This window comes from Carassius carassius, chromosome 25, assembly GCF_963082965.1.
Source record: "Carassius carassius chromosome 25, fCarCar2.1, whole genome shotgun sequence".
NCBI classification, from domain to species: domain Eukaryota; kingdom Metazoa; phylum Chordata; class Actinopteri; order Cypriniformes; family Cyprinidae; genus Carassius; species Carassius carassius.
In genome coordinates, this window is record NC_081779.1 from 27,779,420 (window position 1) to 27,797,626 (window position 18,207).

An 18,207-nucleotide genomic window follows, 5' to 3' on the forward strand; every position below is an offset into this window, starting at 1 on the left:
GCAGAAGCAGAACTACTGTTCAGGGTTTCATCTGTAAAGATGCTTTTTTGTCTTTGTTTTTTTATTTAATTAATCAAGCAGCAGCACGTTGCTCATCAGTCATCACTCAAAATACTATATAAAGGACATCATTATTATCTGTTGTAATGTTACAGTAGTAATTTAGCTGAAAAACAGATCAGATTTTTTTTATAGGTTTAGGGGGAGCTATGACAGACAACAACACAACCCTTACGAAAATTAACGTTTTAATATATTACTATAAATCCAGAGAAAATGGTTACTATTGTTTAACTGTGATAACCAAAAATGTAAAATTATTTTACAAATGTATTTTTTTTTTAATAAATACAAATCCATTTGCAAAAAAAAAAAAAAAAAAAAAAACAAGGTTATTTTACTTTTATATAGGCTAATAAAAGCATGTTTAACTTTTGTAAGGGAAAAACATGACTCGTGTACAGTATTAGGATTTTTCTATAAAGATATTGTAGTATTATAGAGTATTGTATTGTAAAGTATAGTTTTGTTCAATCTTGAGTATTAAAGTCATGAGAGAGATGCATAACAGGGCAAAATAAAGAAACTGAAGAGAAAAATGGAAGTGAAGGTGCAGTTCAGGAGACAACTTTTAATTATTTTGCATGTCCCCAAATTAAAGATTTAAACCTTTTTTTATGTCAGGTCCACACAAAAAATAGTTTTGTCCATGAATTTGTTTGTATGAGTTTGAATTTTCCAGTCTGAATTTTTTTCCCAGTCCGCCCCTCCTGTAAATTAATGGCAAAGACATGGTTTCATTTACTACACATAGGCCTACTGAAGCTCGCAGTGTTTTCAACCTCTGCCATCTCAATATAGGAGTACACGAGCACATAAACATAATTTCTAGAACTGCTCTGTGTCACTTCATGTGCATTTTACTTATTTTGAGAAAACTATCATCATATACAAAGAGACAGCAGTTTAAAAAAACCCACCAATATTTCAAGAGTTTATTACACAGAATACGTCACATGCTTATTAGATAACTGTATTTAAGTTGATGTATATGCTTTTATTTATTATTCTTTAATTTTCACAAATTTAGAAAAGTAATCAAAAAGTACTCAAAAGTAATTAGTTACATTACTTTAATAAAGTAATTGAAAAAGTTACACTACTATTACATTTTAAACAAGGTAACTTGTAATCTGTAACCTATTACATTTCCAGAGTAACCTTCCCAACACTGCTTGTGGGCAACGCCAACATCATAAAAACCAACTGTGTGGTGAAATGGCCAGGGTCTGTTCATGATGCACGTATTCTAAGAGAGAGTGCACTATACAGAGAGCTTTAATCTCACCGACCAAATGGCATAGTATTAGGAGACATCAAGAGCGAGCAGCAGACATTCAAACAAACGTATTAACGTTACTACGGATAAAGTTTAAATAATTCGAAAGTGTATACTGTATAGTTTGTCGTGTTAAATGTAAAATAATTTAAAACAGCTATATGAGATTTTAAGAGTAAACGTTACGTTAGACCACCTCTGTGACTGCTTGTGAGCTAATTAACCAGCATTTACTTATTAAATTGAATTAGAAAACCTACAAAAATACAAAACACTTTCCTTTTTTATGACATCTAATGTTATATCAGTTAAAAACTATGAATAAAAGTAGATTTATAGCACTTACCTTTTTCTTTACCTTTTCCTTTCCATCTTCCTTCGGGCACGCGTAGTCGCGCACTTAACTCAGAAAGTGACGTGCGCTGCCAAGTGAAAAAAAATTGTCCCATGCTCTCTTTCAATAAATCTCTTTCATTAATAAACATCATCACCATTTGCCAAGTAAATTGTTCACTTGTTTTGTTCTTAAATTGATGGCAAATATTATATATATATATATATATATATATATATATATATAATAGAATAATCCATGCCATCTTTTAACATGCTTGATGATTCTTTAGTATTTTTCCCAAATAGGCTATTCAAATGGTATCTTAATAATACATGTAGTGCAATAATATCCCAGAAAGGCAGCAGTTTCAGCCCAGATCCGGTCCACATCTGGCCCACATGGATTTCACACGGGCCAGATGTGGGCCCATGGTTATGGGGTTAATCATTTTGCAAAGTAATCTGACAATAAATGTGGCACACCCAGATTTTCACATGCACACCTCTTTTGTGCATGAGTCTCTTTTCTGGCTACACTACTGCTTTACACATTAAAAAAATAACACAGGTTTATGTGATTTGTTTATTAGAGGAGACCGGCGTAGAGCATGTTTTGAAGATATGTCAGGCAATGTCTTTTCTTTGAAAAAGAAAGGTGGATCTTAAAGAAGAATTACAAGCAGTAGGCGGTTCAAATTCTGGAAAACAAATAAATGCAGTCATGAGATTTATTAAAAATAGTGGATTATATTGTAGCGTTCTCAGACAAGGACGAGGCGTTTTAATGAACAAGGGGTGTTTTTTTGGGCTGTTGTCGGCCACAACCCACGCCGTACACACCCCGACTTCCAAGAGAACCGCACTTGAACCAGCCCTCCTTTCTTTCCGTTTCCCTTACACACACACACACACACACACACAAGGGCAGAGCCTCTTTTTAGATCCAACTCGAACATCCAATAACAGTTCGCAACACAAAAATAAATAAAGTGCAACATTAACACTAAGCACATTGTTATCTACAACACAACAACATTTTGAACATGCTACAATATCATAGGAAATAGGTCCGAGTCCGTTCTCTTTCCCTTCCATCACAGTAGATGGCGGTATGCACCTTTCGAAGTTGGTTTGCAAAAAATCAAAAGAAGAAGAAGCGCGCGTCCTCCTCAGGCTGTCCGCGTGCGTGTGTTCCGCTGCGCTGAGCTCGAGCTGCACGTGTAGATGAGCGGCGAGCGCGAGCGCCAGTGTGATGTGCGCGCGTTTATTCTCGTTTTACAAAAGCTGCTTTAGTGCTGTAGAGATCGTTCAACATCTGCCGCATCGGGCCAGTCGAGCATTTTACACTAAATATCCGAATCTGTCATCAGATATATCAGATCACCCGGTAAGTTGATGTTTGTTAGCTGGAAGCGTGCTTGTGAAGGACGTGGAAACTAGACACAACACACTCAAGAATACCAAGTTATACAGAAAGCGAAGATATGATCATATTTGGCACGGAAACCTCTGTAGAGGTGTAATAAACGTATGTTCCTGTTGTTAGCACATCATGTAAACCACATGATCGAAAGCTTTCTGATGGTAATGGATCAGGTGTTTATGTTTTTAGAAGTGATGGCTGTAGTAAATAACTGGGGCTTTTTGAAGGAAACTGGTTGTGATTGACATTTTGCCAAAGATAGTGGAAATGATGAGCTGTAAATGTGTGGTCACTCATGGAAACTTTAGGGAATGGTTGTATTTGTTCAACCATTTGCTGTAAACCTCTGACTCTATGATATTTGGTGATTTATGATAGAGGTGGTGAGGACAGAGTTGTATTAATAGAGAAACACATAGATCATTAGAAGACTTGATAATGGTTTGAAGAGATTGATAATGGTTTTGTTTTCCCATGAGACTGAGTTTGGCCAAGTGAGATTGCACTTGTTAAATGATGACAAAATCAGCTTTTTAACAAAAAGAAAAATCAATACAAAACAATGTTCCCCCAACTTGTATTTAATGAGCTGTCATATAAAAGCACCCCTGTGTTTTGGTTTGTCCAGCGTGTGATTGGCAGTATGAAGTATATTCTGGTGACCGGCGGCGTGATCTCAGGCATTGGGAAAGGCATCATAGCCAGCAGCGTGGGAACCATCCTCAAGTCCTGCGGCCTGCACGTCACAGCCATCAAGATCGACCCCTACATCAACATCGACGCAGGGACCTTCTCTCCATATGAGCACGGTGACCTCACAGCCCTCGCCATGGATCACAAGCCAGTGACATGAAATCAAATAAACTGGTTACACGTTTTAAATGTACAAATCTGAAGTGGGCATCAAATAATTATAATTTGCCACAAAAGATGCAAGCATCACTATTATCATTTGAACAAAATAGGAAATTATCTGGTAAATACATAGTCAAGTCAAAAGATTTTAAATGTTTTTTTTAAAGGAGTCTCTTCTGCTCACAAGGCCTGCATTTATTTGATCCAGAATACAGTAAAAGCGGTCATATTGCAAAATATTTTTACTATTTAAAAAGACCGTTTTCTATGTGAATATCTAATCAAAGGTCATTTATTTATATGATATAAAGCTGTATTTTCAGCATCAATTATGCAGTCTTCAGTGTCACATGATCTTCAGAAATCAGTATAATATGCTGATTTGTTGCTCATAAAATGTTGTTGTTGAAAATGGTTATATAAATGTCTTTTATCGTCTCTTTTGATACATTTTAAAGTAAAGCAATAAATAGTATACTGACTCCAAGATTGTGAATGGTACAGTGTATAATGTAAAAAAGAAATATATATATATATATATATTGCAATATTACTACTTTTGCTGTATTCTGGATCAAATAAATGCAGGCTTGGTGAGCAGAAGAGCATTCTTCAAAAAACATTTAAAATCTTGCTGTTCGAACATGTAAATTTGAATCGTTTAAGAATAGATGTATTACACACACAAATGCAAAGACGCGCATCTGATTGCATTTATTTCAGTTGATTAAAAATGGTTGAAGTCTGGAGACCAGTATATTCTAGAGACTTTGGGGTGGACAACCGACCATGTAGAAAGCCCTGAGAAAACACAGCGACATGGAAGAAAAAAGAGAAAAGATCATGCACCTAGCAGTCGCCCAAAACACCCTTACAGCATCAGAACATGCTCAGAAGGGACCTCATCGCAACAAAACAACACTTTAGCATCACAACCACTCACCACTTGAGAAAGTGTTTAAATCTATCTTGAGATATGTAGTTTAGAAGCACATTTATCATGTATAGAGGTGATAGTCGTAGAGCTCTGTGGTCTTTATATGAATGTGATGTGTTTTGTGCAGGTGAGGTGTTTGTTCTGGATGATGGGGGAGAGGTGGATTTGGATCTGGGCAACTATGAGCGTTTTCTGGACATCAGGCTCACCAAAGACAACAACCTGACCACCGGGAAGATCTACCAGTCTGTCATCAACAAAGAGCGCAGGGGAGATTACCTGGGCAAAACTGTACAGGGTGAGAAACATCTTTAGAGCACCATTTAATTAGATTTGTAAGGTGTATCATTTCTAAACCTACGCAGACACAGGACAGGTGAAAACATTTTGAAAATGCTACCGTAAAATTACCCGATTACTCGTGTCTTTTAAATGGATAAGTCATGCTGTGTTGGAAAGAGAAGTTGGTGTCCGTGTCTCATTGTATGTTGGTTTGTTCCAGTGGTGCCACACATAACTGATGCGATTCAGGACTGGGTGATGCGTCAAGCTAAAGTTCCCGTGGACGACGATGGCGTTGAGCCCCAGGTCTGCGTCATCGAGGTGAGACGGGCGCGGGACCCTTCGTTTGATAGCATGCGTGTTTGAACGGGTTTCTGAGGTTTGGATGTGTTTGCAGCTGGGCGGTACGGTCGGAGATATAGAGAGCATGCCCTTCATCGAAGCCTTCAGACAGTTCCAGTTTAAAGTGAAGAGAGAGAATTTCTGCAATATTCACGTCAGTCTGGTACCACAGGTGAGGATTATATTCCCCGTCAGTGCATTATAGGGCATTATATCACACGTGTGGCATACTGTTTCACCTGTGATGTCCTCCAGCCCAGCGCTACAGGAGAGCAGAAGACCAAACCCACGCAGAACAGTGTGAGGGAGCTCAGAGGACTGGGACTGTCACCTGACCTGGTGAGTCCAGCACTGAGAAGTTCTGCGTGCAGTTTCAGTATATGATCAAGAATATGTTCAGAATGTGCTTTGAGGTGTTTTAGTAACTGTGTCAGCCCTATCGGAGAAATTGAGCTCCTAAATGGATGCTTCCAGCACATCTAAAGCTATCAAAGCAGCATTTTTGAAACATTAAAAGCATATTTCCGATCATATTCAAGTTTTTGTGTGTGTGCAAGGAATAGGAGGTCTGTGCAGTTAAAAGTGACAGATATTTAGCTTACTTAAATGCCGCTTGCCTTGTTATATATCTTTGTCTAAAACATGGATACTCGTGCAACACTTAAAAAAAGACTCATAAAAAACCACCATATTTGTTTTATAGAAATAATAGACTTTTAATAATAATACACAAGGCACAGCTTTTCAAGGCAAGTTTATAAGGTTTCAAATGGTAGACAAATATAAATATGATTCAAAATGAGGACCGAGAATAGTGGTACTTTGTGATTGTCAAACATTAGTGGATCATATTTTAATGTGATGAGCCACACCTGTGTTGGTTCCTGCGATCAGAGATCCGAGTCTTCCTTTGCTCTTTCTCTTGCAGATTATGTGTCGTTGCTCCACTCCGCTTGATAACTCGGTGAAAGAGAAGATATCCATGTTCTGTCATGTGGAACCTGAACAGGTTCGTCTCGATCACACAATGGTACACCTCGATAATCATAGAAAAAATGTTTGCTATAGCACACTATAGTTTCATGCTCATTTCATTTAAAGGTGTGTTTTATGAGTGACAAGCAGACAGCACACATGAAATGAGTTCCTGCCTGCGATGAAAAAAAATGGAGTATTAGTCAAATTTAAAATGAAAATTCAGATTTAAATGCAAACCCAGTGCATTTGAATTTTAGATATATTGAAAACAATATCGGCAGACCACTAATAAATACATGATACTGTTGTGTTCATAATTTTTTATGCAATTTACAAAATTATATTTGATTTATATGCCTAACTTTAGAAATTATGCAGATTGTTATAGACATTGCATTGAATAAACAATTTAACACCGTGCATCATTTTGGCTCATTGCATTGTTTTAATAAACTGGGTAAAATACAGTGGTTAAATTTAAACCTTTTTTTTCTACTGCTCTTTTTTTTTTGTTTAAAAAAGGTTATACAAATAGTCAGTAGTTATCAATGTTAAATGAACCGTTGGTCTTCTCTACAGGTGATCTGTGTACATGATGTGTCGTCCATCTACAGAGTGCCGCTGCTCTTAGAAAAGCAGGGTGTTGTGGGATACTTCTGTCGCAGGCTGAACCTGCCCATTGAAACTAGACCCAGGAAAATGCTGGCGAAGTGGAAAGAGATGTCAGACAGGCAAGTACACACAACTAGGGATGTACCGATGTATCAGCTACCGATATTTATCGGACGATTTTTCCCTAATTTACAACCATTGGCATATCAGCTATATAAGAGAAAGGGCCGATATAACAAACCAATGGTTTATTAATTAACTGTGTGAAGTCACTGAGCTTTATAATAACTGTTGCACAATCCTAGCGCTGCTGTCTGTACTTTAATGCTAATCAAATAACAAAAGATCACACAATATTCTCGACTAAATAACTTGTGTAACTTTCGTAAGTGTAGCTGACTTCATCTAAATGATGACCAAAACTTACTTAAAACTAAGATTTTATTAAGTTTGAGTCCTTTTTCACTCCACTGAACTGAACTGAACATTTAACTCTCTCGGTTTCATTATCATCAACACACAGCGAGTTACACGAAGCACTTATAACAACTAACAGTAAACACACATGTACAGATCTTCAAGGGGTGCTCAATAAACGTACAAACTTTAAATCTGAAGAGCTGTGTGCTTTCATTAGCCATATATCTCCATAGACTAGAAAACACGTCACAATAAGAGTCCCGCCTCAGTAAAGGAGATCTCTTACATATTTAAAAAAAAGATTAACATGTATACAGAAACCAATTAGAAGATTAATCATAATAGAGTCCGCTACAATAAAGAGGGATTAACATTGATTTCATTTATATAGTCATTCATATTCTGTACCTGAAAACTGTTGAACCTCTCTATAAAGCACTGTTTGTTTAATACGTATCTTTGTTCTGTTGTATTCATGAAGGCCTGGTGAATGTTAAATGGATCCAATCCATGTTTGTTAGAAAGTATTTGATGATGCAGCAATAAAACTGCTAGTATAATTGAATGCAGATGTTTTTAAACTTTGCTGATTTAAAACATGATCAAAATACTGATTATTTTGATGCCAAAATTAAGAGAGGAAGTGACAAATATCGGAATCGGACAAAATGTGTTCGTTATAATCGGTATCAGCCTCAAAGAATCATATCGGTGCATCTCTAATTAAAACATAAAAACGGTTTCAGGATCAGTGCGTACATTGATACTGTGCTCTCATAGATCATGTAGAGCAAGATGATCCAGGTCTTTTGGTATTTGTTTCATATTGTGTTTGAACTGTAGGTCAGACAGGCTGTTGGAGCAGTGCTCCATTGCTCTGGTGGGGAAATACACCAAGTTTTCAGACTCGTATGCCTCCGTGATCAAAGCCCTGGAGCACTCCGCTCTCGCCATCAGCCACAAACTAGAGGTTAAGGTGAGTGAAACCTTTAAAGGGTTAGTCCACCCCAAAATGAAAATTAGCCCATAAATGACTCGCCCTCAAGTCATCCTAGGTGTATATGACTTGCTTCTTTCAGACAGTCGGAGTTATATTAGAAATCGTCTTTGATCTTTCAAGCTGTTTCATGGCACTCAACTGAAATAAAAATCAACAAGGGGTGAACAAAGGCCTTCTGTAGCAAATGCATTCATTTTTGTAAGAAAAATATCCATATTTAAAGTGTAATAATCACTTTAATCTAGCTTGCGTTCACTGCAGAAGGCCTTTGTTCACCCCCTGGAGTCGTGTGAGATTCTAACGTTATTTTTTTTTAAATAGTGGTTTAAATGGTTTTTATTTCACTTCTTTTGGACTGATGCATGCAATACCCACTTAGTGCCATGAAACTAGAGCTGAAACAACGAATCGATTTAATCGATTAAAATCGATTATTAAAATAGTTGTCAACTAATTTAGTCATCGATTCGTTGCTAAATAACTTTTATTTGCCGTAAGCGGCTCATTTCGTGCATATTTCAAATCTGCGGTGACCAAAGTGTGGCAGTAATGAGCCACCGGAGGTTTTACTCAGCCAGTACAACAGGAGAAGTAGCGAATAGCCAATAGCTGGCCTTGTTTTATGTCACGTGCTTCCCGAGCAGCGTCTCTGCAGCCATAGACATCATATGATGTCTATGTCTGCAGCATTCAGCGTGATGTGGGAGTACTTTACATTGAGCCTTTAAAAAAAGAAGAGTAACCTGTAAACTCTGCACTACTGCACTGTTTAAGGGGACGTTCACATATCGCGTCTTTTGCGCGCTCAAGTTCGTTATTTCCAACACTGCACCGCATCGAGTTAAAAACATTTAAACTTTTCAGAATGCCGCAACCGCACCGCGGGTCATGTGACAAGAACTAACCAATCAGCTTCATCCTTTCCCGTAACAACGTTAAAAGCTCTGTCAAGATGAAAGGAACAGCTGATCATAGTTGTATATGGATTTCCATTTTGAAATAAATTTAGTAGCAGAGCTACTGCAAGCGATTTTTTTGAGCTACAAATCCATTTATCCTTTGCTGAAATTTCCGCGTCTTCAAGGAGAGAGCAAGGAGGTTGCTTAGCAAAGGCATACGCCTCAGGGGCGCTTCTGCGCGAGCGCTTTGGAAAGAAGGAGAAAGCGGTGCGCCTAGCGTTTTCCACGCGTTTTAGGCGCGATATGTGAACGGCCCCTAAGACTTTCATTTGTGCAGATTCTCCAGTACAATGTTGTTTGCAAATGTTTAGTCGTAAAAGCTGATAACATTGCTTTTTAACAGTTAACATTTAAAGCTTTACAAACATGTTCTGTGATCAGTTTGTCGTTTACCAGTTCAAAATTCAGTCGTGCAGCCTAATTATGACTGAATGAGAGAGGTAAATGTAGATATTTGAAATGCACTTTTTTTTCTAAGTATTCACTGCTCTTTTTCACACAGCAGGTTTTTTGTGTGTGTCCTATTTTTTTTCTGGACAACCTTCTGATGGATTTTACTTTAAATTGTGAGTTCCATTCAGGTTTCATGCCATTGGCACTTTTTTTGAAGGATTGTTTACAATTTCACAGCAAAAGCTATAAAGCTGTTTCCCAGTAAATAATAAAATACAATGCACTGCAATTTTATTCTGTTTTATCCTTATTCTTCGTGAAAATATGTTCTGAAAGATTCCTTAATAAGCTTTGTTCGGGATGTTAAACTACTTTAGGAGCTCTAAGGACTGCCATGGTGAAAACGTTATTTGAAATCTACTTGTGAAATTTGCTAGAGTATAGGTCAGTGTTCTGATTGCAGAAGAGTTCTACAAAAGAATTACTAACACAATAAAACAACTCCAGGTATATTTTTGATGAGGATATGACAGTGCAAAATGGTTAAAATCTCTTAAATCTATGCTGAATGATAAAGACCATTTATTAATAATTTACTTGGGGAAAAAATGGAATAACTAAAATATAAGTACATAAACCGATTAATCGTAAAAATAATCGACAGATTAATCGATTATCAAAATAATCGTTAGTTGCAGCCCTACATGAAACAGCTTGAAAGATCGAAGACCATTTTTAATATAGCTTCGACTGGATTCATCTGAAAGTCACGACTTGAGGGTGAGTAATTTATGGGCTAACCCTTTAACACTGCTAAATGAGATCGATCTAGCTGATTTATACCATGGTCTGTCTGAATACTCTATTCTGATTGGCTAAAAAACCATTTAATGGTCAGTTTAGTCAGCGTTCTTTAAATATTTAACTGCAAACATCAGCTTTAACTCATCAATGAACGTGATAAAAGCTGTGTTCTAATGCTCTAATTCTACCTTTAAAGAATAGTTTATCATTACATTTTCATTATGCACTTATATCAGTAATTTACTTTTTTTTCTCTAGTATGTTGACTCTGCAGATTTGGAGGCCAGTACACTACAGGAGGAGCCAGTGAGGTACCATGAGGCCTGGCAGAAACTCTGCAGTGCCAAGTGAGTAGTGACCTGCGCCCCGTTTAATTAGACACGGCTGATTTCATGCATTTAAAATCTATTCTGCTCAATAGAATCTTAATGGTGTTCTCTTATTGAGTCCTGATGTAGTTTTGCTAACATTACTGCTGCGGTCTCTTGTGGTTGTCGTCAGTGGTATTTTAGTACCTGGAGGATTTGGGGTACGAGGGACGGAGGGCAAGATTCAAGCCATCAGCTGGGCCAGGAAACAGAAGAAGCCCTTCCTGGGTAGGACCTGCTTAAAATTCATTCAAACTGAAATGTCCTGCTCCGTGTGTGAATTGAACACATCTGTGCCATTCGTCTTTCAGGTGTGTGTTTGGGGATGCAGCTCGCTGTGTGTGAATTTGCTAGAAACGTGTTGGATTGGAAAGGTAAAATCTTCCTTTAGAAATAAATGAATAAATGAAATACTGTATGCGTAGTGCAAGCAGTGTTGAGCAAAGTGTGACTCTTGTTTTTCCTAGATGCTAACTCCACTGAATTTGACCCAGAAACTAATCATCCTGTGGTGAGTATGGGGTTTAGCTCAAATGTGTTTTGGAGCAGATGTCTGATGGGTCGTCCCGCAGGTGATTGACATGCCGGAGCACAATCCCGGGCAGATGGGAGGAACGATGCGGCTGGGGAAACGGAGAACCATTTTCAAAACCAAAAACAGCATACTCCGTTCGTGCATTTCACTGAAATATTACAATACTATACGCAGCAGAGAGCTGTAATTATTTAAATGTATGAAATGTTTGATTTCTCTCTCACAGGGAAACTTTACGGAGATGTAGATTATGTCGAGGAAAGACACCGGCATCGCTTTGAGGTACATCGTCTCTACCTATTAAAAGAACAGTTAGTATGACAGAGGGCATACAGTGTAATGGTCAAATAGAGCTGCGAGATATGTTGAATATTCATGCTTAATTTGTCATGGTCTGAAAGAATATATCTGTATTTTAGATTCATTTTTATTTGACTATTTTCCCAAAGAGCATGTCATTATCAGTCTAAGTTCCCAGTCCTTCCTTATCTTTCGAGAACGTTATGCTTCTGATAAGGTTTTTCTGAGAATCAGTTAAGACTGAGGCTTTTGGCTTGCTATAGTTGAACAGACACCTCTTTATGAATAGCAGTGCTTACTTGGACTCAGATGATGTGTTTATAACTGGATTAATGGCTCAATCGGACTGGAAAGCCTTTATGAAAACCCCTCAATTGATATGCTTGAACTCTATCCGAATGAACTTCGGCGTTAACAGGGCTTAAAGTTCTCCGGCACCGTGACGGATTTCTGGCGTGCAGCATTTAATCCTACATAAAAAATAAAATAAAATCACTTTATCACTTTTGAGTCCATGCGTTCGGCTACCAATGGTATGAGAGGTGCAACTTTCACGCTCAATCAAACTAACATTAGTAGCCAGTCAGAATGTTTTGCTTTTATAAACACGAGACGCGCATAATAGTATTCAATTGCAGAGTCGCAGGCCTGATGAATGGAGAAGCGCGACAGAAAGCGGAGAGGCGCAATGGTCAAATATATCCATCTAGCGCGTATTTACATAGAAAAGCTCATATAAAGCAGCAGAGCTTTGTGAACAGCTCAGAGTAATCATGTCATCTCCATAAGAATGATATGATTGCCAAAACATATTTACCGGGATTTCTAAAAAAAGTCCTGTTCACACATGATCTATTAATGGTAACTTTACCAGTGAAGACTGTATGTGTGAAAGGGGCTAAACTCTTCCTCTGTATACTCTGTGAATTTTAATTGCTTAACGTAATCTGGAAAAACAAGTGTGCATTATATCACTAGATTTGTAACTTAAATAATTTATAAACCTTTGCCGACACAGCAGATACATCAACCTATGAATAAATATGCCATTGTATTGTACGTCGCGATTTCAAAATAAATGTTTCTGCACGTGGCCAAATATTAAAATGTAATGGATTTAAACACGGTTTAATCAAGCTGTAAAGTGAAACGTCACCAGGCCGTTGGCGTCCTCTGCAGGTGTTTGTTTTAATACATTAATGTACTTAAGTTATGTTCATGTTATATATAGGCATATTACATTATGTATTTGAACGGTGTTGTTCAATCTTGTAATTTCTTGGTTTTGATGTGCTATCTGTGCCAATTATTATTGCCTCATTGTTAGTTTATATATAAATAGTCTTACTAAAGCCTGGTTTTCACTTAGGTCTGTTTGTGTTACTAAAAAAAAAAAAAGGATTACTCTGTTGTCAAAATAATCAGTAGATTAATTGATTACCAAAAGAATCATTACAGCCCTAGATTAGTTAAAATATTTCTAAATACAACTGCATTTTTTTACTTTTTGTAATAAAAAGACAAGCATTTTATTGAAACCTTATTAAAAACAGTATTCAAATATTGCACATTCTAATGAACCAAGTATCTGTACTTTGTCTCATCTCATTAGCTAAGTGTATTGTCACACCCCTAGTGTCGATAAGCGATGATATAGCTCATAATTTTCAAAGTGTATGATACAGCTTTCATTCTGCAGGTCAATCATAGATTCATAAAAAAGAAAATCAGTTTGAATAAAGAAAGCAATTCCTTTGCCATAGTATCCTTTCAAATGTTAAAGTTGTGGCAGTCATTGCATGCTTTACATGTGCTGCCCCGCCCCCGGAAAAAAGTTCAGGCTCAGGATTTTTTTTTTTGCTTTAACCCCTGCGTTAACCTGAAATGATCTGATCTACAGGGGGAAAAAATGAAAGAGCTCGGATGAAAATCTGACTTTTTCTTTGTTTAAATGCTATAATTGAGTGTCCGGGGTATCTTCCAACAGAGAAAATGTGAAAAAGAAGAACCCAGTAAGTTTGGTTTTGTAATCCTTTTTCTGCAACAATGAGAGAAAATGAGCTGATTAGATTTCTCTCGCCTTCTGACGCAGAAAGGGGTTTTTATTATAATATAACCACTCGTTATCTCAGAAAACCAAGTCTGGGGTTAAGCAAAGTATGTTACAGACATTTCATGGAGATCCTAATAAGTCATGCCAACTTGTGGAAAAATCTAAATGTTCATCCGATGAGCCCTTTAAACATGTAAATGCTTGAATCAGACTGTTTTATCAATTGTATTCATAAACATGCACACAGGCACAGTGCCATGAACTGTTAACATACATTTTATGTAATATGAATGTGCAGGATTTTTTTTTTTTCCCCACATCGAAGCGAGCAAGCAATGAAAATTAGTCCATGTATTATTATTCATGCACATTATTCTTAGGTGTGCTAGCATGGATGAAAGCCGTATTATTCGTTGTGTGTGAGCAGGTGAACCCAGAGCTGAAGCAGCATTTTGAGAAGAAAGGCTTTCGTTTTGTGGGTCAGGACGTGGAGGGCGAGAGAATGGAGGTCATCGAGCTGGACGGTACACCAGAGGAAACTCAATCACAAGATGCTTTCATTCACCACTCTGAAACATTTATATGTGCTGAGATGACAATCATCTCGACTCTTATTAACATTGTAACAACCAGTTATTTTGTGCAGAAGAATACTGTAAAACGGCCTGTTTTGGGAGAGATTTGTGTCATGTCACTTTTATTTATATAGCGATTTATACAGCTTGTCAAAGCAGCTTTAACAGAATAATGGTTCAATGATGCAGCTCTTGAAAGAGGACAGTAGTGAAGTCTTTTCAGTGTTGATTGAAATCAAGAAAAATATGCTTTGCAGTAATTTGATGATCAGTTTTTATTGTTGCAGATCACCCGTATTTTGTTGGCGTCCAGTATCACCCAGAATTCACATCCAGACCCATAAAGCCATCGCCGCCGTACTTTGGCCTGTTGTTAGCAGCAGCGGGGAGGCTTCCAGGTTACCTTCAGAAAGGCTGTCGGCTTTCACCACGGTATGGACTGATGTTCCTTGAGCCGTAACATTTCCCTCAGCCAATGATATCAAGAGATTAGTCACAATAAACAAAAAGACTCTGCTGTTTCTGAAAAATTCGGGCAGATCATTTTGCATGACACCGAATTAAAGTGGTTTTCTGTTGACAGAGAAACATACAGTGACCGGAGCGACAGCAGTTCTCCAGACTTGGAGATCACGGACTTGAAACTATGCTCGCTTGCTCAGGAGTGAATCAGCTAATGGTATAGTGCAGAATATGACGGTGTACAGGATGATTTACAGTAGAGCTGTAGTTTATTTTATTCTGCTTCTCTTTTCAGGGCCTGCTTCTAAAAAGATGCACTACTGGAATGCAGTTTTAAATTGGTGCAGCTTCATTTATTTAAACTCCTTCTCCATTGTATGTGTGATATTACTAATTGAACCTGTGCAAGTGAGGTGTACATCTTGAGTCAACTGCTTAATGTGTTTTTTTTGCAAATATATCAATAAAGTATATAAAGTGTTACAAATTGTAGCAACAAGGGTTTATTCAGAAATCTCTGTAGACAAGTATTTAATGCTCTTATAAAAACAACTAGTGTCAAGCATATAACAAGTTATCTTTGAGTTAATACACCAACACAAGTCAGAAATTTTAGATCAGTCCACACTTTATTAGGTTTGATTTGCACAACTCCAGCTTCCACATGCTGGGCAAGAGCCACCGAAATCCTAAAAAACAAAACAGAGAAAACCATAAGCCCCAACAGACAGCACACAGACACTGCCTCAAACAGACCAGCACTGATCTCAGTCCCATATCCGCAAGTTTCATCCAGCAGTCACCATCAGAAATCTGTCATCCTTGATCAGGAGTCACTATATTATTGAGAGTGGACAGTATCATACCTGCACTGGCTCCAGCGGTCACACAGGACATCAGCACCTGTAAGACACCCATGATTAATACAGGGCACACAAATAAAGTCCTCATGTAAGAGCAGTGCTGCGTGTTGGACACCAGCAGACTGGCCGGGCAAAGTCTGCCCACTGATTCAGCACGCTGTTGGAGAACCTGGTACACGCTGACGAGCACAGCTTCTCAGGAAACGTGCAGAAGGACACGAGAGATGCAGAGCTTACCAGTGCACTGTCCACAGCCATGGGGTCTCCTCACAGACAGCACTGCAGCGTCTGATGGAGAAAAAACCGCATTAGAGTCAAGCTACAAAGAGAACAACGTTAACAGGTGTTCGGTTTGGCTCAGGAGCGTTTATCTGATTGTCATAATAGAGCAGTGCTCTCAGAGAGGGCAAGTTTGTCATCACAGCCAGCACTAAAACAGAAAACCCAAGACAGAAACCAACCTGTTACAGAAAGCTCCCTCGGACGGTCTCAGGAGCGTTTCGATGACCGGACGGGTTCATATTCAACTCATCTTGTGACCTGCGAGGAGGACAAACTGTTAGGCAGAGCTACTTCTAGTAGGACACCTGTGGAAACAGGTTTCAGTTGTCCTTTTCCTTAATGTTGCTGGGACAGCTACAGGTGAACTGTACAGCGACCGTCGGTAAAAGTGTTGCTATCGGCTCCTGTTTGACCGAACCCGTTATAGAGGAACGGGAACGGCTTCGATCAGGGCCTTGACCCACGACTGCAGGCTCTCCAATAACTTGTGCAAAATAATAAATATAAAATCTACTTTGTCAACGGTCTCAACATACCTGGAGTATGTGGAGTTTAATATTCAGTTTCAGTAAGGTTAATTCAATGCCATTTACTGGAATTCAGTTAACATTTAAGTCACTCAACTTAGATAATTAAGTTAAAACAAGTAATCCAGTTTAATTGATTAGTTTAAATAAATGGTGTTCAAGAACAATATTCAAATGCTATCTAACGAGAGAAACTTTTACAATCTTTTCTTGGTAAAGACTTCTGTTGTTAGGCAGAAGCCATAAGGTTTTGTAAACTAATTATTCTTCAGTTTTATGGTGGGAAGCACCAACATTAAAGTGTATTATCACCACTGACCGTGTTGGAGTGGACCAAAGTTTACGCTTAAAAAAAAAATAAAAATAATTGGATTTACTGACTATCAACAGTCTCCACATAACTGGGTTATGTTGCATTTAAATTACAGTTTCACTCATCTTAAGTTTATTACAGAAGGTTAACTCAATGCAATTTAGTAGAATCGGGTTAATATTTCGTCCAAAACCCATTAAGTTCCGTTATCCTAAAATAAACTTAGTAACTTTAAAGTGATCCAGTTTAATTGATAAATTTTTGATGAATGCGGTTAAGGAAAAAAAAAATAATATTTAATATTTCAGTGGGGTTACATTAACATTAACAAACTGCACAGTATCCTAAAATACCGTGTGTATTGATATTAGTCAGCACGAGCCGGACGACAGTAAATGGCTCAAGAACTCGCATGTTTGCACCTAACCTGCAACTGTATAAAGTTTAAATGAATAGTTAAAGTTAAATCGATACCTCTGCAGTCATGACTGCGGTGCAACCTCGTGCTGAACCGAGACTCGTGTCCATTAACACCTGGAGAAGACCACAGAAACACAGAAATGAGCCGAAGATGCAGAACTCGAACGAGTCTAATAAACCTACAGCTAATTCTGTAGACTTTGATACACGTAACCGGTTTCCAGGATATTTTACATACAAAAAAACTAAAACCACCTAGTCTCCAATGCAAACATAAAAGTGACTGAAAATCACTCTACAAGCCATGATGCATTCATTCATAAAACCCTGAAGCTTCATAAAAGGCTACAGATGAGTCGGTTTTATAATAAGTCATTCATAAAACCCTGAAGCTTCATAAAAGGCTACAGATGAGACGGTTTTATAATAATTCATTCATAAAACCCTGAAGCTCCATAAAAGGCTACAGATGAGACGGTTTTATAATAAAAACCAAGACCGTTTCATTCGAGCAGGGCCACGCTCGTTACACACTACATCCAGAGGACTATCAATCTTCATAATATGATGCGCTAAACGCCAATAATTCACAGACGAACCAGTGGATTAACATCCAAACAAATTACCCATGAGAACTAGTTGTTAAATTAAAACTCACAGTCTACGATGTTTAAGGATTGAACGAGACTCACCTCCATTCTCTGAGAGAGCGGCCTGAACGAGGAAGATGAGAACGTGACGCTTTCTTTTATACAGCGAAGCTTAACGCTGATTGGTCGACTGAGTTGGTTGGGTCGCAAAGCTTGATGGGATATGTAGTTCTCATTGT

General features: G+C 37.9%; 1 protein-coding gene, 1 long non-coding RNA gene and 3 other non-coding genes across 6 annotated transcripts; 1 reads left to right on the forward strand and 4 right to left on the reverse strand.

Annotated features, from left to right (window-relative positions):
- The first annotated feature begins 2,834 nt into the window (after positions 1–2,834).
- Positions 2,835–15,277, forward strand: LOC132104525 (CTP synthase 1-like). Its single transcript, XM_059510066.1, has 18 exons — positions 2,835–3,062; positions 3,727–3,907; positions 5,018–5,188; positions 5,393–5,493; positions 5,570–5,686; positions 5,770–5,853; positions 6,443–6,523; positions 7,072–7,223; positions 8,368–8,500; positions 10,939–11,027; positions 11,182–11,276; positions 11,360–11,422; positions 11,516–11,559; positions 11,621–11,717; positions 11,810–11,865; positions 14,364–14,460; positions 14,799–14,943; positions 15,095–15,277. Exons 1-18 carry the CDS (start codon positions 2,928–2,930, stop codon positions 15,177–15,179), a joined length of 1,926 nt encoding a protein of 641 aa, XP_059366049.1. The 5' UTR covers positions 2,835–2,927; the 3' UTR covers positions 15,180–15,277.
- Positions 15,278–15,699: 422 nt separating this feature from the next.
- LOC132104791 (uncharacterized) lies at positions 15,700–18,148 on the reverse strand. Of its 2 annotated transcripts, XR_009423605.1 has the most exons (5): positions 18,071–18,148; positions 17,433–17,492; positions 16,298–16,376; positions 16,074–16,124; positions 15,700–15,876 (listed from the first exon to the last, which is right to left on the reverse strand). It is a non-coding gene; the product is annotated as an uncharacterized LOC132104791 (long non-coding RNA). The 2 variants fall into 2 exon arrangements; XR_009423604.1 differs by lacking the exon at positions 15,700–15,876 and having other exon boundaries at positions 15,953–16,124; positions 18,071–18,147.
- LOC132104922 (small nucleolar RNA SNORD99) lies at positions 15,733–15,804 on the reverse strand. The gene has a single exon (XR_009423639.1). It is a non-coding gene; the product is annotated as a small nucleolar RNA SNORD99 (small nucleolar RNA).
- LOC132104911 (small nucleolar RNA SNORD103/SNORD85) lies at positions 16,188–16,265 on the reverse strand. The gene has a single exon (XR_009423628.1). It is a non-coding gene; the product is annotated as a small nucleolar RNA SNORD103/SNORD85 (small nucleolar RNA).
- Positions 16,441–16,576, reverse strand: LOC132104912 (small nucleolar RNA SNORA16B/SNORA16A family). Its single transcript, XR_009423629.1, has one exon. It is a non-coding gene; the product is annotated as a small nucleolar RNA SNORA16B/SNORA16A family (small nucleolar RNA).
- Positions 18,149–18,207: the final 59 nt, after the last annotated feature.